General features: G+C 34.7%; 1 protein-coding gene across 6 annotated transcripts in view; it reads right to left on the reverse strand.

Moving 5' to 3' along the window:
* Positions 1-24,300, reverse strand: part of NAALADL2 (N-acetylated alpha-linked acidic dipeptidase like 2) — a 1,182,199-nt gene that overhangs the window by 638,275 nt on the left and 519,624 nt on the right. For all 6 annotated transcript variants that reach the window (XM_066241017.1, XM_066241013.1, XM_066241011.1 and 3 more), the window contains 2 exons: positions 15,839-16,112; positions 769-888 (listed from right to left, as the gene is read on the reverse strand). In XM_066241017.1, coding sequence (XP_066097114.1) covers positions 769-888; positions 15,839-16,112 — 394 coding nt within the window. The remainder of the gene's footprint in view (positions 1-768; positions 889-15,838; positions 16,113-24,300) is intronic.

Genomic DNA, 24,300 nt, shown 5'->3' on the forward strand with positions numbered 1-24,300 from the left:
GATAAGGATAAATTTAATATATCTTCAGAAGCAAAGAATTCTAGTGCTATAAGTACGCCAATCATTTTTATTAGAAAAAGAAAATGAAGCAGGAGTGAGCAGTAGTAGATTTCTATTGTGGTGGCTCATTATGTGATATTTAGTTCAAACTGCTTTAATTATATAAATTCATCTAGTGGATGAGTGTTAATAAACTTCTATTTAAATTAAATAAATCAAAATTCTGCTTACCCTTCACATATTATCATTTAATTAAATTACTGAACAGTCAGTAAATGTGAAGTTATACAGTTGACAAATTCAATCACTAAGAAGTGTAAATCAGCTATATGCTAGTCTAACATAAAGCACATTGTAATTACTCAGTTTTGATAATAGATTAAAAGTTTCACATATCATAAAAAGAGGATGCTGTCATTCTCATTTTTAGCATATCAGACAGGTATTATTATACAGAGTATGCAAATTTTATCAAGGTCCCACAAATTCACCAATACTTGGCTCAAGGTATCTCCTATCTTAAGTAATAAAGACATCAACTTCCTTTTCTTAAAGATGTTAATTTCCAAAGTTCTGTTTTGGAAAAACCATCTTCCTAAGACATTCTTTACTGCTTTGTGTCCCTCCTTCACACACACAGATACACACACACAGAAACACACACACATAAATGACCCAGACACTTCACACTCATAGAGAGAGGCATATAACATCAACAAATCAAAACAGAATATTCATCGCACCACCGAAATCAGCCATTAGACCAACCTTATAAAGTAGTGGCAGCTTTCCTAATTTCAGGAGTGCAATCTGGTTGGTTACATTTCTCATATTTTTAATTCTTTTTAAATCATCTGCATTTCCATAACTCACATCAATGACTTCAGCCTGGAAGAAGGGAAAAAGCAAGAAGAAAATAAGGCCTTGTTGAAGGAATGATGCAAATTTTTAGTTTGGTATGACCAAATCATTTGTAGTAACCTGTAATGTTCAAGGAAAACAACTTCTTTCTCTTACCCTGTCCCAATCCCCACAAATATGACCTTCTTATTTCTATCAGGTACAACAATTCTTGTGGGAAACTTGAGATATAGTTTGAGAGCCATGTTTGTTTGGTCCTCTACCTTCTAACAAAGTTATATAACAAGTTCATACCTCTAACAGCCCACCTGGTTTACTGTATTCTAGATTTGCATTTCTGATCTATGAATCATTTTATAAAACACTGCATGTTTAATATCCTTAAGGTTCCAGTACAATCATATCATTCTCAGGCTTAAATAGAATTCACAGACCCTCTACTATTCCCCGAATTGCATACGAAGCCCACCATGCCCAACTGCTCACGCCACACCTGTATCCTGTTGTGAAGAATGAGCCCTTGGGTTGTGCATGGTGAAACCTGGACTACTACATGTGTCAGTCTGACCTTCAAGGACTCTACTACTACTGCTACTTCTGCCATATTTCCTACTATCACCTGCCAGCATACAATTATATTCTACATCAACATTTCTCATTTTTGTGCTGGCCGGTTGGCTCAACAGAAGAGTGTTTGCCTGGCATGTGGAAGTCCCAGGTTTGATTCCGGTCAGGGCACCCAGGAGAAGTGACCATCTGCTTCTCCTCCCTTCTCCCTCCTCTCTCTCTTCTCTACCCTACCTCCCACAGCCATTGTTTGAGCAAGTTGGTTCCAGGCACTAAGAATGTCTCTATGGCCTCGCCTCAGGTGCTAAAATAGCTCAGTTGCTGAGCAACGGAGCAGCAGCTTCAGAGGTAGGATTAATAGGTGGATCCCAGTCAGGGAGCATGCAGGAGTCTGTCTTTCTACCTCCATGTTTCTCATTTAAAATATATATATATATATATATATATATTGAGTATTATTAGTTAAAATTTCCCTTTATTAATGTAAAATGTAAAAATGTTATGCCTTTCTGGAAATCCTAATAGGCATCCTCTGATATAGCTGCCTCTTTCCTCCCCCTTAAAAAGAACTGCACTGAAGATTTTACCAAACACATATTCCTATGGGCCAAATTCATCTCTTCTTTATGTAATTTCTATTATCAAAATAGTTATGATTTCAGTGATAAAATTATATTGCAATGCAAAATGTGCTATTTCAATCAACAGCATATCTACACTGAGGTGTTGATGAGGAGTTAGTGGTGGCAATAGTGAAAGTATGAATATGGAGGATCCAGATATTAACCTTTCTACCTTTTTCAATTGGAGCTAATGCACTTCAACCAGTATTTTCAAAGGGTAACCATAGAAGTCTCAATTCAGGAACAAATTCTGTTTTAAGAAGACCATATGAATACCACCAAGAGAATGGTAAGTCTTTTAGAAGAAACATGTCTGGCATAAAGTCTTTTCTTAGCAATTAGTTTCATCTGCATTTACAAAAACTTGACTAAAGACATTAAAACTCATCTTAAATGTTATCTGTCTGGTGACTTGTATTTCTTTGGTTCTCAGTTATATGTGGCTTTCATTTCTTTGAATCCCAGAGAGATCTGTTTCTGTATCTCTTAATGACCCTACAGAACCTATAAACTCATATGTACATTTTATTCGGTAGTACAAGGGAATTTTCTTGTGCACCCAATCTCATCCAGGTGTCCAGCATACACCTTTGGCTTATCTGTCTTCAATTAAAATGATTAGAGAGCATAAAATGTCATGGAAAAGTTAAGAAGTGAAGCTGTACTTTCAAACAGATTTGCCAAGAAAACCTAATTGTTAAAAACACTTCTGTCAGAATGGTTTTTGATTATAAATCTGTTCCAATCAAAATGTGGTTAAATTAGTACTCTATTAATATAACTTTTGAGTTTGAAAATACCATTACAATATACATAACTATTGATCTATAATTTTAAAGCCTTGATTTTTAAAATGATTATGTACTATATATTATTGCTAACATTAAAAAATGAAATAACTCATACTTTGTTTAAAATTTTAAGCTACCTTCTAATTATTTGTGATTCACTGATAGGATCGTAAAACAGGGCTAATACTCACTTGGTTATATTAATAATCATATTTTTCTTATGTAAGAGAGTTTTGGGGGAAATCACACTGGTCTCAGAGGTATAGACCAGGCTGCAACTTTTTGTTTCTGTGCATACCAAAAAGATAAGGCAGCTACAAAAATGCCAACTCTGTAAAAGGCATTTACATTTACATTATTGTAAAATAACAATAACTTGCATCAACAATGGCAGTTTCAATTAAAGTATTCTTCAACTTACCTTCTACAAACAGCACATGTCAAAATAGATTAAAGCACTTTAATATCTAATTGGGTATATTTTTCCACAAAAATATTCCTCAACACAGGTATCATTATTTTAATTTATTTTGGCTTATGCACTTTGAGTCTATGCATTAAAAGTCAGTAATTACAGAAGTCTCAATGTTCTACTGGTTTGACAGGTGATAATAAAAATATATTTACTGCCTTCAAAGGATGCTTCTGAACCAGGTCCTCTGTGAATGTCTTTCTTATTTACCTTCAGGCTAGCTGCAAATCATAGTTGAAGAAAGCACACTGAATTTTTCTTAGACACAAATCAATATAGAACGAGATGATAAAATGTCAAGCCAGTTCTTTCCACACATTGTAGCTGCAGCAATGAACCTCTTCTTATTGCATGCATTCTGTCACACCAGAAAATAGGCTACTCAACTGGTTGGGCTACTATAATTAATTTATCTCCAAATACCAAGGATTAAGCAACACACAACTAATCCCTTTGGGAACTGTCAAGTGAGCAGGAACCTATGTACCTGTTGAACTATTCATTCTGTGTGCCCTGTTTTCCCATTATGAACTTCACTGACATATAGGAGAAAATACTGACAGGTACAATTAAAATGGAACTAGTACTGTTTTAATTTTTTTTTAAACCAGAGAGAAATATAAAACATCCCACATTAACTTTGTCTAAATGATATGTTAATTTTTGAACTAAGAGCAAAATTACTTATAAAAACAGCAATCACTCAGACAGAATACCAAATATTTTATATTTGGTGAAAAAAAAGTATCCAGATGAAAACAGAGAGTGGTGGGCCATACAGAAAGAGTTGATGCTCTGGCCAGGTAGCTCAGTTGCTTAGAGCATCATCCCGATACACCAAGGTTGTGGGATTTATCCCTGATCAAGGCATATATAAGAATCAACCAATGAATGCATAAATAAATGGAACGAAAAATTGATGTTTTTCTCTCTCTCACAAATCAAGAGAAAAAAAATTTAAAAAAGAAAAAGCTGAGAGGAAGATCAGTTGTTTAGAAACAAACACTAAACATTAAAATACAATTATCTTCTACCTATAGCAAATTATGTGATTAGAGGGAATCATAAACCAGACAATTGACAATGACTAAAAATCAAAATATTAAAAAGTAATTCTATTATATCAATGGTTCTATGATTCTATACAAAAATGGAAAAATATCTTGAGCAGAAACAACAGAAGACAGAAATGAATAAATAATTTCCTATAGTCAGTCAAAAGAAATAAAGAGAACAATCATAAAAACTACATCAGAGAAGTGTCCCTGGGACATCCACCTGTGGGGGGCCTGGGCTCCACATGAGGAATAATCCAGTGCCATGTTTCCCTTCTACCTTAAAAATTATACATGCTAAGGAAATGATATATGCTTTGAAATTTTTCAGACTTGACATTTTCAACCAAATCAATCATCACTCTGAATCCTCCTAGTTCCTCTTTGAGAGATTCTGAATGTACAGAATGTTTGAAAAGCCTGCTTTGACTAAAACAGTAATTTTCTCCTTAGTATTAGAAATGGTAAACCCAAGCAGTTCTCACACTGACAAAATACATTATCAGAAGTATCATTCATCTCAATACAAGTTTAACTTTAGAAATTTACTTCTATCTTATATAATCCAGTCTTTGAATATTCTTCAAATTAAAGTACTTATGCTTATTAAAAACTTATAAAGTCCGGCCTAGCGTGCGGAGGACCCGGGTTCGATTTCCGGCCAGGGCACACAGGAGAAGCGCCCATTTGCTTCTCCACCCCTCCGCCGCGCTTTCCTCTCTGTCTCTCTCTTCCCCTCCCGCAGCCAAGGCTCCATTGGAGCAAAGATGGCCCGGGCGCTGGGGATGGCTCTGTGGCCTCTGCCTCAGGCGCTGGAGTGGCTCTGGTCGCAACATGGCGACGCCCAGGATGGGCAGAGCATCGCCCCCTGGTGGGCAGAGCATCGCCCCTGGTGGGCGTGCCGGGTGGATCCCGGTCGGGCGCATGCGGGAGTCTGTCAGACTGTCTCTCCCGGTTTCCAGCTTCAGAAGAAAAAAAAAAAAAAAAAACTTATAAAGTCAAATGATCTCTGATGTTTACCCTTGTCCTTTCTATATAGCATAAGTATATGAATACTTATGAAAAATTCAATATTCAGAGATTGTTAGAGAGGTTGTTAGAATTGTATTACTACTTTTTTTTTTTCAAGTTAATGCAAGGGAAATTCCTCATGGACATTATCAGGAAAACCACAGTGTACTGAACATAAAAGTCTATGCAGCACCTTCCCCATGTCCCCACCCTTGGTGGCATACATCACTAACCAAGTAGTTTTTCAGACTTCTTCTTTAAACAGTGTTCTGTCTAACCAAGACCAATTAGATAGAAATTTTCATAAGGAAGAATTTCTAGAAAATATTTAATAGTTTGATATTAAATAATTGTTAATTTAAATCACTAATATGTAAAGTAATATTTAGCTATTTAAAGTATTTAGTCACTGAAACAGTACAAGTAATAATGAATTAAAGTGGATTTCTAAACAATCAGAAAGAACATTGGTCTGTGTAAAAAATTAGCATATGCCAACTAAATTCAGCATTAAGCATTTTGCTGTGTCTGATTAAAGCGATCAAATAAAGAGTTGGCTTGTTAAATTTATCACATTTTTTCCTTTAACAAACACTTGATGAAATAAATATCTGCTATAATGATATACTAAATGCAATGTCTTAGTATACAGTAAATATTTAACATAATTGCAATTTTAAAAAATAATATAATATATACACATCCATTTAAATGGTAATAAAATTAAGTTGAAAATTGTAATATAGAAATCTAACCAAAGTTCAGAACAGTTCAGTCAGGATTATATTTCCATATTTTAAGTTTTATAGTCTCCAAAGTTAGTAGACAAAATTACGTAAGTTTAGAGTAAGATTCCATACAAGATTAATAAAATGTAGATTGTCAGGGAAAAAATATTTTTAAATTGTCCCAAATCTCACAAATAAACCCATAGAGAATATTTAGATACTGATTTGCATTATTTCATCAAAATTAAAAAAAATAACAACAAGCTAGAGTATTTTCCCTTTACCCATTTATATTAAATGATCATTTTAAAAGCTAAAGTTATATCTTTTTTAAAAGAAATAATAAAATCTATGATATGTATAGAGGTAGAGGAAAAATAAGGAGAAAACAGAATTATGGAAGTTCAAGGAAGAGAAGGTATTAAAGAGAGAATTTTTTTTAACTGTTGTTGTTCTTTTCCTTAACCAAATGGATCAGGTAATATTTTAGTTTCTGAAAGTATGGAGAAAAATGAGTTCTAAAAAGTGGCTTTGTACTGTGCTTACTTTCTGTTACTGAGACATCCACAATAAAAATGCCAAAAAGATACTAACAATTCAGAAGACTTTCAGTTATGCTCTGCCCTAAAGAAAATATAGAAGGAATAATACAGAAAGTATAAAGGAAGAGTGACAAGGAATTATTTTGATAAGGAATTCAGGGAAGGCATTGCTAAGGATATCACATCCAAATGATGAGAAACCATACCCTGAACTGAGCAACTTTTCCACTGAGGAAGGTACAAACTCTGAGAGGATAATGTCCTCTACACATGAAACAAAGATATCACATATGTTAAGATGGAAAGCATGACTTTTGAATTTTAAAATAAGATGTTACTGATTTTCTTATGGGGGTGGGAATTAGATAAGGATGGAATTTCAGGAAATTTATCAATAAAGAAAGCAGGCCTGACCAGGTGATGGCACAGTGGATAGAGCGTCGGACTGGTATGCAGAGGACCCAGGTTCGAGACCCTGAGGTTGCCAGCTTCAGTGCGGGCTCACCTGGTTTGAGGAAAAGCCCACCAGCTTGAACCCAAGGTCGCTGGCTCCAGCAAGAGGTGACTCGGTCTGCTGAAGGCCCGCGGTCAAGGCACATATGAGAAAGCAATCAATGAACAACTAAGGTGTTGCAACGCGCAATGAAAAACTAATGATTGATGCTTCTCATCTCTCTCCGTTCCTGTCTGTCTGTCCCTGTCTATCCCTCTCTCTGACTCACTGTCTCTGTAAAAAATAAAAAATTTAAAAATTTAAAAAAATAATAAAGAAAGCAGCAACATTAGGTGGTACTCAATACCGTAATTAAAACAGCTGGTGGATGTGTAGCCGAGAGAGGTGAGAGTATGTTAGTTAGTCAGCACTGAGGAAAAAGGAAATCATTTATGCAAAAAGAAGGTTTATAGGCTATAAGGCTATAGCATCATTTGGTCTACAAATCCTAGAAACAAAAGAAGTGAGAATGCATAAAATATATTAGTATAATAGTGATTAATCCTACTCCCCTTTTATTTTTATGACCAACAGTGATAACTGATTATGAGAATTTCTGTAACTTTATAACTTTCCCCATGTTTAACCTATTTACTTTGTTTCTCTAGAGTAAACTAAGAATAAGCCTCTTTTAAACAAATCAATAACAGCAGGAGCAGCTCTGGTTAATTGCTCCAGAGTTGAGCATCCTGGAATGACTCAATTATCTCCCCTGGGGTGAGGTCGGAGGGCAATGGGGAAACAGGGTCATTGTCGTGAACGTACAGGCAGAGAGCTGGTGCACCAGTTCCAGCTACTTGAGGACAAGGAAGGAAGCTCAGCAGATATTTTGAAAAACTCTTCTAGGAGCCAGAACTGTCCCAGAAAAGTATATGCAGGGGTGGACCGGGGTAGGTTTACAGTTGTGAGTTATTAACTATTGTACTCTGTTTTTATATTACAACTATAAACCTACTTCTGCCCACCCCTGTAACTGACAAAATTTGAGGAAATTCTTAAATTTCCTTTAGTTTTGTTTAGGAGATAAACTCTACCATGGAACTTCCCTTTTTATTATAGAAATAAATCAGAAAAAAATTTCCTATCCCTCTCCCTTGCAATATTATTATTGATACCTGAGTTGCCTCTGTGACCCTGGATGGAAAGTATAATGGGGTTTGAAGTAGAATGAGTGCACTTTTACTTTCTACCGAATGCCACTGTTCTTGGCGCTGTCCTACCCACCCTAATATTGTATCCTTGCTGTAATTGGCTACCAAAAGCATGCTGAGTACTATGAAGTTGTAGGCAGTGGTGGGATTCAGCGGTTTGCACCAGTTCAGCAGAACCGATACTTAATTTTTTGTTGAGTTTGGGGAACCAGTTGTTAAAAATGGCACTTGTAATCAGGGTTCTCTCTAAGATGGGTGCCTGAGCAGTCACCCAAAGTGGAAATTACAAACTTGCATTCCTTACTATTTTTTGGGGGGGAGGAAGATTTTTCTGAAGTGAGAAGTGGGGAGGCAGAGAGACAGACTCCCACATATGCCCAACCGGGATCCACCTGGCAAGCCCACTAGGGGGCGATGCTCTGCACATCTGGGGCATTGCTCCATTGCAACTGGAGTCATTCTAGTACCTGAGGTGGAGGCCATAAAACCATCTTCAGCACCTGGGCCAACTTTGCTCCAATGGAGCCTTGGCTATGGGAGGGGAAGAGAGAGACAGAAAGTAGAAAGGGAAGGGTGGAGAAGCAGATGGGCACTTCTCCTGTGTGCCCTGGCAGGGAATTGAACCCAGGACTTACACATGCTAGGCCGATGTTCTACCACTGAGTCAGCTGGTCAGGGCCTCAGCCCATTTTTACATGAGGCAACTGAAGTTTAAGATATTTAAATAACTTGTTAGTGTATTGAGCTAGCAATATTGGGTCATGGAGTTATGTAATTGTTTACCTAACTGCCAGTTTCTTTTGTTAGACTGCCAGCTATATTTGGGCTATGTCAAAAACTCTCTTATTAACTACTTTGCCCCTTGTGATTGGCATATAACAGGCATTAGTATGTATTTGCTGAATGTTGAATGATTCTTGTTATATTAGTGACACTCAGCTGGCTAAATTCTATATTGGTCAGTTAATCTTTCAATATAAAATTAAAATATGACACTGGTCAGTTAGTTCACAAGGTTAGAGCGTTGTCCCAAAACGACAAGGTTGCAGGTTCAATCCTTGGTTTTGGTACATAAAGGAATGGCTCAATGTTTCTGTCTCTCCGTCTTTCTCTCCTTGCCTCTCTCTAAAATAAATTCTTTTTAAAATAAAATATAAAAAACAGATTAATAATCACAGAGCACTTTATTTAAGAAATGATTGTCAACTTATGAAGCAAGGATATTGAAGGAGTTGTAAATTCATTCAAGAGAATTCTTCCTGGAGGCAGTAAAAGTAATATGAAAGAATTCTGCCTTTTAAAATCAATTAGATTTGTGTATCAAAATAATGTATAAACCTAAGGATCAACTTTGTACAAGTCCTTCTAGTTCTCAAGTAAAATAAATATTACTTGTTAACTACAAGTTTAAATACTAGCATTTTACGGAAATTAAATACAAATTGAATTTGCTAAGAAAGTTACATTACCACTTAATTTCATAAGTGGTATGATTTAAATCATATCAAAAGTAAAAATAAAACAGCTGGCCTAGAATTTTGATGTGTGTGTGTGGTGTGTGTGTGTGTGTGTGTGACAAGACAGAGAAACAGACAGAGAGAAGGACAGATAGAGACAGACAGACAGGAAGGGAGAGAGATGAAAAGCATCAATTCTTTATTGCAGCTCCTTGGTTGTTCATTGATTGCTTTCCCATATGTGCCTTGACCGGGGGCTCCAGCAGAGCAAGAGACCCTTTGCTCAAGCCAGTGACCTTGGGCTTCAAGCCAACTACCTTTAGGCTCAAACCAGTGACCATGGAGTCATGTCTCAGATCTCACAATCAAGCCAGTGACCCCACCCTCAAGCTGGTAAGCTTGCAGTCAAGCTGGCAACCTCAGGGTTTCGAACCTGGGTCCTTTGTATTTCCCGGTCCGATGCTCTATCCACTGTGCCACCGCCTGGTCAGGCTAGAAGTTTTTGTTAAATAACACAATTATGCAGATTCAAAAACTTTACTAATAATTTTAATCAACTTAGAAGTAGGTAGTCAAACACCTTCTCACTAAAAAGTCCATATTTGCTCTAATTCAGATATCTTTGTTTTTAAACTTTTTATTTCATATGTTTTTGTTCTCTTTTCTAGGTAGAAGAGTAACCTAACAAATATTTAACTGTGAATGATATGTTGTGTTAAATCACTTCTTTATTTGTAATTGCTTCTGTCTAAATTTTAAATACTGGAAAAATATATACCTTAATATATATACCTGAAATATGTATGTGGAAACCAGTCCCATCATAATTATCCTCAAATTAGCAGAAATTATAAAGTTGTTTTATCAATTCAGTTCATAAAGCTTATGATATCAGCAATAGATGGTACTTGGACAAAGGGATTAATGTAATTAAAAATAACATTATATATAATTGTATTCATAACCATTTATCTCAAAAATGTTCATTGTTAATAAAAAAAGATGAATTTCAGAAGAAAAAAATAAAAGGAAGACAAATGAAATGCAAAGTCATTTTCAACATCGAAAAACTGCCCCAAGGTTACATTTCTCTGTTAATGAAACAGAAGCTTCATCTTCATACTCAGATAATAACACAATTCCATTCCACTCATTTACCTTTTAATATTTTTATCAATAACAGAAATCCTTCAAAGCCAATGCATGCAGCTTTGCCTTATGCAATAACACTGGTAAGTTTGCTTTTGTTTGAGAACATTAAAAATAAAACAAAAAGACAAAGTTTTTTTATCCATGAGAAAATAGACATCTGACTGTAAGTTACTCAAAGATTTATGCAGTTGTTATATTTTTACTCTTTAAGACATTTTATCTAAATATTTGACAGTGTTCAGATTTCATATGTTAACCTATTGTCTATAGTTTACAAAATAAAGATAAGAACACTCTTTGGGCCCAACTTGACATAATTTGTAACTCTGCATTCAAAAATAATATTGTTCACTCCTAGCTTTTTTTAGTCTGTTTTCAATAAAAAAAAAATATGGCCCTGGCCGGTTGGCTCAGTGGTAAAGCATCGGCCTGGTGTGTGGAAGTCCCAGGTTTGATTCTCAGCCAGGGCACACAGGAGAAATGCCCATCTGCTTCTCCACCCTTCCCCCTCTCCTTTTCCTATATCTCTGTCTTCCTCTCCCTCAGCCAAGGCACCAAGGGAGCAAAGTTGGCCCAGGCACTGATGATGGCTCCATGGCCTCCACTTCAGTTGTTAGAGTGGCTCTGGTTGCAATGGAGCAATGCCTCAGATGATTAGAGCATTGCCCCCTAGTGAGCTTGCCAGGTGGATCTCGGTTGGGCACATGCAGGAGTCTGTCTCTCTGATTCCCCGCTTCCTACTTCAGAAAACTACAAAAAAAAAAATGACCAGGGATTTATTTTAGATTAATATATATTTATAATTCTCAAGGCAATTTCCACCCTGATGATTAATATTTGTTATGTTAAACAGAAGATTATATTTAGACAGAAAGATTATATTCAGACAATAGAGTAAAAATTTGTACTTCCAAATCTTATAGATAGTTCTGTTATTGTCCTAATATACACCATTTGAATGTGTCTTATTTATACCAGGTAATAATAATAACAATAGCTAACATTTATTGAGTGCTTTTTAAGTCCCATAAGATGTTACATGTCTTATATATAATATTTTCTTCCCCTAAAAAACCACTTGATACTATCATTATTCCCCTTGTACAAATAAGAACATTAAGGTTTACAGAACTGAAGAGACCAACCCACAGTTGTGCAACTGATAAGGACGGGAGCTTGTTTGGGCTCCTGAACTGACAAGAAAGGATGCTTATCTGGGTTCTCTGAGGAAAGGGGAAGTGATAATTGTATTGATAACAATGTTTTATGCACAGTTAATGAGTTGGTAAAAATAAATTTCTACATAAAGTAGCGATTTTTGGCTTGTCATTCAAATATAAAATAATTCTTAACAGAAAGAAAACTCTAAAATCCATAAAATGCCTTGGAAAAAAAATCCCTATTTAAATTAGGAACATAGCTGAACCAATTTGACCAACCCATGTTAAATAATAATTGTTCCCTCTGCTTTTCTGCATCTGTGTGTGTTTCACAAAGGACAAGAGAAAGAATTGCACAGGAATTGTATAAAGTTATATAGTCTGTTTATAAAACCAACTAGATAGTGTCAACACTCACTACCATTGTCTTTAACATTATGACACTATGGTTGATTTTTACCTTTTAATAAAAAGATAAATTACTGTTTATTTACTAACACTAATTTCACTCATGCTAAATTATTTATATATCCATTTTAATATGCACTTTGCATCTGACAGGACAAGTCTCCTTAGGACCCTTTTACTGACCCACCTGTCATTATGATGGGGTAAACAATGTCACCTTTCCAGTGCACAATGAATTACAAAGAAGTGCAAAGTACACCATCCATCATGCTGGCACTAAGCAGATTTTTGAGTAGATCTTAGATATCACAAATGCTGTTTAGACTGTTACCAGAAAGCAAAGATTGGAAGCTTATACAGAACAGTCTCATGATGAATGGACATGACAGTTCTCCAAAGAAAAGGGGCACTCCTCTTCTACAAATAACCTTGTCAAAAGCAAAAGTAGTGAGGAGCTTAGCTGGCAGTCAAACTAGAATAATTTAGGAACTTGTTAATGGCTCTGCCTGTTCGAAATTTATGCAAACACAATATACTTGATGTAAAAAATTAGGTATGCTGGAATCAGCAGCAGCAACCTCTCAGTCTCAATTTGAACTAGGAAATGACCTGAAGGAGTACACAAACTTCACCAGTGCTCTATGAATCAGAATATGTGAGTTCCAATAATACATGTGTCTAAAACATATACAAAATATGCATTATTCCATAACATAGGTGGGATATAAAAGCAAGACTAAGAGACATTGATAAGAGTGTGGTGGTTACAGGGGGTGGAGGGAAAGGGAGAGGGAAAAGAGGAGGGGAGGGACACAAAGAAAACTAGATAGAAGGTGACAGAGGACAATCTGACTTTGGGTGATGGGTATGCAACATAATTTATTGACAAGATAACCTGGACATGTTTTCTTTGAACATATGTACCCTGATTTATTGATGTCACCCTAGTAAAATTAATAAAAAATTAAAAAAAATGCAAGTATTATACATGCATATAAACTAGTCACATATAAAATGTTTTGATTTTGAAAATGATAATACAAATATATTAGAGCTTAAAAACTAATATCAATAATTTATTATATCCTTTATTGAATAGATATTAAATTGCTATGTATTGAACATAATATATTTAAATTATTAATATAACTCTAAAAAGTTATTGTCAATGTCTTCAACCGTCACAGTATATTCCTGCACCTATAGCTAACTATGGCTAACTTTATTTCTTCCACTTAATATATACACTTGAAGTCTTTTCTAAAACTTCTTTATTAAAAATAGTAGTCTGTATGATATTTATAAATGTTAAGAGGGTCCCAAATGACTTTAACATTTATGGACAATTTAAAAATTCCATGATTTTGTTGTAAACCTTGATTTAATTTCTTATGAAACAAGAAAATTAACCATTTATAACTGATAAGATAAAGGTATAGAAAACTATCAGAGGTATGTTCACATTAGAACATAAACAAACAAACAACAACAACAAAAATCCAATGGACCCAGATTATTAAAGAGGGCCACAAATTAGAAACAGAGGAACAAGTTGTAATTCTATGGCTTTTCTATATCACTTAAGTCAAGAAATAATGAACATTTGCTATAGAAAATTGGAAAGGAAATAGGGGAGGTTGCAAAGACCCACTCAAGTTCCTGTGGTTTTGTTGTTTTGTGCACTGGACTCACTGATTTAGGGAAGGTGATGGCTATGCTGAACTTTAATCAACTAGGATAAAGGGGAGGTTGGGAAATGTGTGGGGCGTATGCAAGGGTAGGAATATGAGAGAAAAGATGGGGGAGGTAACCTTAGACTCTTGAATTGAAACCGAAGCTTCTGAACCAAAGCTTCTGAACCCTATTTTTATGAATACACAAGTGTGTTCCCATTATTGCCTGCCAGAAATAATATATACTAATCAAATCACATTATATGAGTCCTATACTAGAAATATTGCAGACATGTAATAGTACAGTAACTTTTAATTAGTGATAAGGCTTTTCAAGGTAGTGCTTTCATATGCAATCCTTCTGCTAAAAGTCAAATAATAATACAATGCAGAACACAATGTTGAACCACTAGTAAACTGCTTCTTCCAACCTAAGTCCCCACAAAATAAAATGTATATTTATATAAGAAACAAGCATGTATTTCTGCAAGTGATTTTAAGTGATTTAAATATTTCACATATTAATCAGAGTATATAAGAAGTTATGTTCTTAAAAATCTGTGCCAATAATTAATAATACTCAGAAATATAACATTATTTCATTTGTATTAAATGAGGTAATCTACAATTTTATAAAAAATTTAATGTGCTTATTAAATTGGTATTTTTACATGAACATGAACACCTTTTAAAAAAACTAGTAAGCGAGTATATATTGCATGGAAACAGCGCTAGATGAACAAGTAACTGTGAGTAATAAAGGAGAAGATTGAACCTAGACCACATAGCTCTAGAAACCATTCATGTAACCATAATGCCATATCAACACCACATCAAGAGAAAAAAAAAGCCTGCTAACCAGAAAATAGCAAAACAGTAATCCACAGCTTCTCTTCTTGCTCATGTGTCTTTCATTAAAAAATAGAAACACTGTGCAAGGGTTCCCGGGTTCGATTCCCGGCCAGGGCACACAGGAAACGAGCCCATCTGCTTCTCCACCCCTCCCCCTCTCCTTCCTCTCTGTCTCTCTCTTCCCCTCCCGCAGTGAGGCTCCATTGGAGCGGAGATGGCCCCGGGCGCTGGGGATGGCTCCTTGGCCTCTGCCCCAGGCGCTGGAGTGGCTCTGGTCACACAGATAGACACCCCGGAGGGGCAGAGCATCGCCCCCTGGTGGGCGTGCCGGGTGGATCCCGGTCGGGTGCATGAAGGAGTCTGTCTGACTGTCTCGCCCCGTTAACAGCTTCGGGAAAATACAAAAAAAAATTTTTAAAAAAAGTAGAAACACTGTATTTTAAATCTTAAATATGTGAATAATCACATCACTATTTTACTCTATTTCTTGTGTGTATACACAGTTCCAAAACACAACTGCCTCTGTATCTCTTCTTTCTGTTCATATAAATCTATTAAAATTTACATTTCAAAACCAAAGACTGAAATGAACATGTGTTAATGACTCAGTCACATGTTCAACACTTCAGAATTAAATTCTTCTAACGTGTTTTCACTTTCAACATATATAAGTAAAGGGTCAGGCAACCCAGATAATTCTTTCCCTTCCTGGCATCTCCACACTGAGAATATTTAATTGTACTTTTTTATGTTGCATCTTGCCAGTTAGTTCAATTTAGATGAAAGCTGTTGTTTTCTAATTCTATTTCACTGTAAATGACAGAGACAAATGGTCATATTACCTCGAGACTTCCTTTGGCAGAGTAGGCTGCATATGAGTAGAGAAGATCTTGGCTGCTGTGTGTTCTGGCCTCTTCACTGCAAGACTGGCCATTAGGATGAAAGCATTGGCCACTTCTGCTCAGAGTCACAGAGCTGGGAGAAGGGCCTGGTAGATCAAGCAGCACAGAGTAATTTACAAACTGGACATCTTCTAGGCCCAAAGAAGTCCACTGAGTCTTAATCGACTTTGAAATGTCTGTGTCATCTTCACTTTTGTACAGTTGTATCAGATTTCTGAAAGAAATTTAAAAAGCACATTCTAAAAAAAAATCTTTAACCCTTCTCATTATGACTGCTACATCAATTGAAAACTTATTAACAGCTGTGGGATATGAAAGATGAATGAGATGGAACACTACCCAGCTGGTTAGAGGCGATGAGCTTGCACAGGAATTGCATTATAGCAAAACAGAATGAATTAAGTTCTTCACTTAAGAACTACTAAAGCACTACAGCACTGCAGAGAAGAGTGTGATTAATGCCAACTAGTTATTTTATTAGTTCTGATTCTTTTATCAATATCAACACAATCCATTCAAAACTCTAGAAGACATACTGGTTGAGACAGTTCTGCATTACACTTACTATTATTCCATACAAAACTATGTGATTAATATATGGCTGTTGCTATTTAAAATGATACAGACAAAACTCTTTTTGATACAAATTACACATCAAATTAGATGATGCTATGACCACAATGATATGCAATAAAACCAGTACATCATAGTAAAACCAACCACAGATTGTCAAACCAATACAAAGTTAATTTTATGTGTGCATGTTGAAGTCTATATATTTAACCCTATACCTATGTCATAATCCATAGTGATAGTATCTACTTTTGCTGGTGATACCTTAGAAACCAGAAAAAAGTCTATTAAAATTATGTATAGAACCTAGAACACAATCTTCAACAAAATTAATTTTAAAAAATTATAATTCAATAAAGTTGTCTTGTTTTAGGCTAGAATGCAATAGCACTACCATATTTTTTGGCAAAAAAATATATGTATATATACAAAAATGCCCCCCAAAAAATCTCTACAGAAAAATGTATCTTCTTATGAGAATTTTATTGCTATCCAAACTATTACTTAAGTGGACTTTTTATAGCATTGCTATTTTTGCCTATCACATTATTGTTCTCATACACACTTGTTATATTTTGGACCCTGTTTATTCAAGAAAACCAAAAAAAACACCTCTGAAAATGCAATAAAAATACACACAATGGAAAAAATATACATACAATGTTATAGGAAGGCGATACTGGGGACAAAAGGTAAGTATATTGATACAGCTAAAAAGAAGATATAATAACATACAAAAATGTATCAGCTGTTTTCTTTTTAAGGCAATTTCTATTTTTTTATCTAGTTTGACCAATTATCAATACTATGTAAATTTTATGGAAGAATTAATTAAAGAATTCTATTCTGTGTGGTTTTGTTGTTTTTGGTGGTGGGATGAGGCTTTCTGAGATATAATTGACAAAGTAAATTGTACATATATTTAAACATTACTTGATACATTGATACATATGTATATTACAACTGATTATACATCATATTGACAATTTCATCACTTCACATAGTGACTTTTGTTTGTATATTTGTGTGTATATTGTGTGTGGTGAGTATACCATAGAGTATATTAGTTATAGTCACCTTGTCATACCTTAGATCCTCAGAACTTACTCATCTTGTAAATGAAGGCTCGTACCCTCGGACCAACATCACCCCATTATCAATAGCCCATTATTCCTGGTAAGTAGGATTCTACCCTGTTTCTATGAGTCTAATCTTTTTCTTTATCTTTAACTTTTTTTTCCAGATACCACATATAAGTGCAATATCATCATGTTTCTGAATCTGGCATATTGCATACTACCCTCAAAATTTGTTTCTGTTGTAAATGGTGTGATCTTTACTAAGGCTGAATAAAATTCCACTGTACATATTTCCCACTTTGCTTTATTTATTCATCAGTGTTCATATACACTTAGGTTGATTTCATATTTTGGCTTTCATTCCCATTATTTTTGAATAATGTTACAATGAACATTGGAATGCAGATATCTCTTCCACATAATGATTTCATAGCTAGGTTTATCAGGCGTATTGGTCTCTAATAATTTTTCACTCTTGCTGTTTGCTTATCTGGCCTTGGTATTAGGGTAATTTGGGTTTCAGAAAATGAGTTTGAAAATATTTTTAAGAGTTTGAGGATTGGTGTCCATCAATTGTTTGGTAGAATTCATCAGTAAAAGCAATCTGTCCCTGGGTTTTCTTGTTTAGGAGGTTTTTTGTTTTTGTTTTGTTTTGTATTTCTGATTCAGTCTTCTTTCCAGTTGTATTGTCTCTTCAGATTTTCTGTTTCTTCATGACTCAACTTTGATAATTTGTATGTTTTTAAAAGTTTATCCATTCCTTTTAGGTTGTCTAATTTGTAGGAATATATTTGTCCACAGCAGTCTCTTATATTCTTTTTTTAAAAATAATTGTTTTAAGATTTTATTTATCCATTTTAGAGAGGAGAAAGAGAAAGAGGAGAGAGAAAGAAGAGGGAGGAGCAGGAAGCATCAGCTTGCATATGTGCCCAGACCAGGTCTACTCTATTAGCAACTTATAGCATGATGATTATATTTAATCCATGTATCCCTTTGTAATTTGTTTATTTGTTTTTTCACTCAGTATTAGGATGCTGAGATTCTACCAGTTTTCAGATTATTTAATGAGGTCTGATAGTGGACATCCATATTGTATTCAATATCAAGTTTAAGATGTCCCTTTCATTCTTATTTTTTAAGAGGTTTTCTTTATGAATAAGTATTTAATTTAGCAGTAATTCTAATGCTTTAGTAATTTATTCAGACAATCACATTACCTTTTTCTTTAATATGTTGGATTACACAAATTGACTTATTTCACATTTACTTAGACCTGCATTCCTAAGATTAACTCTACTTAGAATGTACTATGATTTATATTGCCAGCATTTTGTTTATAATTTTCATGTCTATTTTAATAAGTAAAGTTGGTATACAATGTTTCTTCAGGCATCATTTCTGTATAATTTAGTCTGAGATACAAACCTCATAAAATGAAATAGTGTCCAGTCTCTTGATCAAGCTCTGAGATTCAAGCTCTGAAAGAGCTTGAATACACTTTTATTTTTGAAAGATAGAAATTATTCCTAAATTAAAAATTGTTTATACTTTATGTTCTTATTGTGGAAGAAATATGAACTGCTGGTTCAGTGTTTCAATGCCATAAGAAATTTATTATTACTTTTTTTAATCTCAGCTTGTTTACTGTTCCCTGTGCCATCTGCCATTAATCGTCAAAGTTTTAGCTTTCTCATTTTATCATTGGCAACAACACATACCTCAATTTGGTTCCCTGCAGATTTCTTTACTATCTTGTCCTAAAGTATATATTTTCAAGGAGTTTTATTAAAATGCATATAGCATTCATGTGTTTTTCACAATATCATTAAAAAATAAAACCAAAGAACTTCAGGTCTCCATGATCAGATACACCTCCCACTACTGAGGCTGAAAAAACACCCCGCCCCCAGAGACTAACTGGCAGATCAGGACTTCAGAGTATCAGGTTACACCCACCATATTCTTGAATACAGTTTCAAATTAGACCCCTGCTGAGATCAGTAAACAAGACTACCACCTTGTTAAGAAAACTGAGAAGAAAACAAACAAATCAAGACTTCAAAGTAGCTCTACTAGAAAAGCCAAATCCAACAAATAACAGCTGATGCCAACTCAAGAAGACCAAGAAATAACACAACTGAAAATTGGAGGCAGACAACACCAAGCCTAGAATCAACCAGCTCTACAAACAGTACACCCAAACACACAGACATAATGAGAAGACAGAGAAGTGCAAACCAACTAAAACCACTAGAGAAACCTCCAGGAAATAAACTGAGTGATATGGAAATAACCAAACTTCTGGATGCAGAGTTTAAAATAATGATTGTTAGGATGCTTAAGGATCTTAGAACAATAATGGATGGTCATTATGAACACATAAATAAAGAAATAGCAAGTATAAAAAAGGACATTGAAATATTAAAAAACAATCAGTCTGAGATGACAAATACAATATGTGAAATGAAGACCACAATAGAAGAAACTAAAAACAGAATGGATGAAGCTGAGGATCAAATCAGCAAGTTAGAGGACAAGTAGAATGAAGGCATGGAAGCAGAAAAAAATAAAGAATAGAGACTTAAAAAGTCTGAAGAAACTCTAAGAGAGCTCTGTGACAACATGAAGAGAAATAATATCTGCACCATAGGGGTTCCTAAAGAAGAAAAGAAAGAACAAGGGATAGAGACTTTGTTCAATCATATCATAGCTGAAAACTTCCCTAAATTAATACAGGAAAAAATTCTCACAAGTTCAAGAAGCACAGAGAACTCCATTAAAGAAAAACCAAAAAATATCTACACCAAGGTACATCATAATTAAAATACCAAAGCTAAGTGATAAAGAGAAAATATTAAAAGCTGCTAGAGAAAAAAAGGCTATATCACCTACAAAGGAACCCTTATAAGGAAGACATTCAACTTCTCAACAGAAACACTTGAGGCCAGAAGGGAATGGCAAGAAATATATAAAGTAATGCAGAACAAGAACTTACAACCAAGACTACTTTATCCAACAAGGCTATCATTTAACATTGACGGAGAAATAAAAAATTTCCCAGACAAAAAACAACAACAAAAAAAAACTCAAGGAATTCATTACAACCAAACCAATGCTGCAGGAAATTTTAAGAGATGTGTTGTAAACAGATCAAAGTGGGAAAAGAATATAGCAAAAGAGGAATACAGCTTTAAAGAATAAAATGACAATAAATAACTCCATATCAAGAATAACCTTAAATGTAAATAGCTATAATGTGCCAATCAAAAAAGCAAATGGTAGCTGCATGGATAAGAAAACAGTACCCGTACATATGCTGTCTACAAGAGACACACCTTAAAACAAAAGATGCACATAGACTAAAGGTAAAAGGATGGAAAAAATATTTCATGCAAATAGAAATGAAAAAAAAACTGGGGTAGCAATACTTTTTTAGACAAAATGGACTTTAAAACAAAGAATATAGTAAGATATAAAGAAGGCCACTACATAATCATGAAGGGAGCAATCCAACAGGAAGATATAACCACTATAAATATCTATGCACTTAATATAGGAGCACCTAAATATATAAAGCAGACTTTGATAGATATAAAGGGGAAGATCAACAGCAATACTATAATAGTAGGGGATTTCAATACCCCACTAACATCACTAGATAGAACCTCAAGAAAAAAAAATTAACAAAGAAACATCAGACTTAAATCAACTCGATTTAATAGATAGCTTCAGAACCTTTCACCCTAAAGCAGCAGAATACACATTCTTTTCAAATGCTCATGGTACATTCTCTAGGATAGACCACATGATAGGGCACAAAACTGGCCTCAACAAATTTAAGAAGATTGAAACCATATCGAGCCCTATCTCTGATCACAATGGCATGAAACTAGAAATCAACCACAACAGAAAAGCTCAAAAATTCTCAAACACATGGAAACTAAATAGCAAGTTGTTAAATAACGAATGGATTAAGAATGAGATCAAAGAAGAAATAAAAAAATTCCTAGAAACAAATGACAATGAACATACAACTCAAAATTTATGGGACACAGCAAAAACAGTACTGAGAGGGATACTTTAAGAACCTAGAAAAAGCTCAAATAAACAAGTTAACCCTGCATCTAAAAGAACTAGAAAAAGAACAGCAAGTAAAGCCCAAATGTAGAAGAAGGAAGGAAATAATAAAGATCAGAGCGGAAATAAACAACATAGAGGCTAAAGAAACAATACAGAGGATCAATGGAACCAGGAGCTGGTTCTTTGAAAAGGTAAACAAGATCAATGAACCTTTAACCAGACTCACCAAGAAAAAAAGAGAGAGGATTCAAATAAATAAAATTAGAAATGAGAGTGTAGAAATAACAACTGACACAACAGAAATACAAAATATTGTAAGAAAATGCTATGAAGAACAGTATTTCAAAAAACTACACAACCGAGATGAAATGGACAAATTCCCTGACATACACAATCTTCCAAAAATCAATCTGGAAGAATCAGAAAACCTAAACAAACCGATTACAACAAATGAGATCAAAATAGTTATCAAAAACTCCCAACAAAGAAAAGTCCTGGGCCTGATGGCTTCACCAGTGAATTCTACCAAATATTCAAAGAAGAACTAACTCCTATCCTTCTCAAGCTATTTCAAAAAATTCTAAAGGAAGGAAGACTTCCCAGCTCCTTTTATGAGGGAGCATAATTCTGATTCCAAAACCAGGCAGACAACACAAAGAAAGAAAATTATAGGTCAGTATCCCTGATGAATTTAGATGCTATAATCCTCAACAAAATATTAGCAAACCGGATTCAGCAATAATTGAAAAAAATCATACACCATGATCAAGTGGGATTTATTCTAGGGAGTCAAGGCTGGTACAATATTTGTAAGTCAATTAATGTGATTCATCACATAAACACAAGGAAGGAGATAAACCACATGATAATTTCAATAGAGGCAGAAAAAGCATTTGATAAAATCCAGCAACCATTCATGATCAAAACTCGCAGTAAAGTGGGAACGCAGGGAGCATACCTCAACATGGTAAAGGCCATCTAAAACAAACCCATAGCCAACATCATACTCAATGGTTAAAAATTAAAAACAATCCCCTTAAGATCAGGAACAAGGCAGGGTTGCTCCCTTTCACCACTCTTATTGAGCATAGTTATTAAAGTCCTAGCCACAGCAATCAGACAAGAAGAAGAAATAAAAGGCATAAAAATTGGAAATAAAGTACAATTATCATTATTTGCAGATGATAGGATATTCTATATAGAAAACCATAAAGTCTATATCAAAAAACTACTGGACTGATAAATAAATTCAGCAAGGTGGCAGGATATTAAATTAATACTCAGAAATCAGAAGCATTTGTATACACCAACAATGAACTGTCAGAAAGAAAAATTAAGAAACAATCCCCTTCACTAATACAACAACAACAAAAAAAGTACCTAGGAGTAAATTTAACCAAGGAGATTAAAGACTTGTACTTGGAAAATTATACAACATTGATAAATGAAATCAAGGAAGATACAATCAAATGGAGGCATATAGGAAGGTTAGGAGGAATAAACATCATTAAAATGTCTATATTACCCAAAGCAATTTATAAATTCAATGCAATACCAATTAAAATACCAATGACATACTTTAAAGATATAGAACACATTTTCCAAATATTTATATGGAACCAAAAAAGAACACGAATATCCTCAGCAATCTTGAAAAGGAAGAATAAAGCAGGAGGTATCAATCTTCCCAATATCAAATTATACTACAAGGCCACTGTACTAAAAACAACCTGGTACTGGCATAAAAACAGGCATATAGATCAATGGAACAGAGCAGAGAACTCAGAAATAAACCCACACCTTTATGGACAACTGATATTGACAATGGAGGTAAGAGCATACAATGGAGTAAAGATAGCCCCTTTAATAAATGGTGTTGGGGAAATTGGACAGCTACCTCCAAAAAAATGAAACTAGACCACCAACTTACACCATTCACAAAAATAAACTCAAAATGGATAAAAGACTTAAATGTAAGCCATGAAACTATAGGCATCTTAGAAGAAAACATAGGCAGTAAGCTCTCCGACATCTCTCGCAGCAATATATTTACTGATTTATGTCCACGGGCAAGTGAAATAAAAGACAGGATAAACAAATGGGACTATATCAAACTAAAAAGCTTTTTCACAGCTAAAGACAATATAAACAATAAAAAGACAAACTACACAGTGGGAGAACATATTCGACAATACATCTGATAAGGGGTTAATAACCAAAATTTGTAAAGAACCTGTAAAACTCAACACCAGAAACACAAACAATCCAATCAAAAAATGGGCAAAAGAAATGAATAGATACTTCTCCAAAGAGGACATACATATGGCCAATAGGCATATGAAAAAATGGTCAACATCATTAATCATTAGAGAAATGCAAATTAAAACCCCAATGAGATATCACCTCACACCAGTCAGAATGGTGCTCATCAACAAAACAACATAGAATAAGTGCTGGAGAGGATGTGGAGAAAAGGGAACCCTTCTACACTGCTGGTGGGAATGCAGACTGGTGCAGCCACTGTGGAAAACAGTATGGAGATTCCTCAAAAAATTAAATATCAAACTGCCTTTTGACCCAGCTATACCACTTTTAGGAATATACCTTAAGAACACCATAGCACTGTTCCAAAAGGAGAAATGCACCCCCATGTTTATGGCAGCATTGTTC

The sequence above is a fragment of the Saccopteryx bilineata genome, chromosome 8 (assembly GCF_036850765.1).
Source record: "Saccopteryx bilineata isolate mSacBil1 chromosome 8, mSacBil1_pri_phased_curated, whole genome shotgun sequence".
NCBI lineage: Eukaryota > Metazoa > Chordata > Mammalia > Chiroptera > Emballonuridae > Saccopteryx > Saccopteryx bilineata.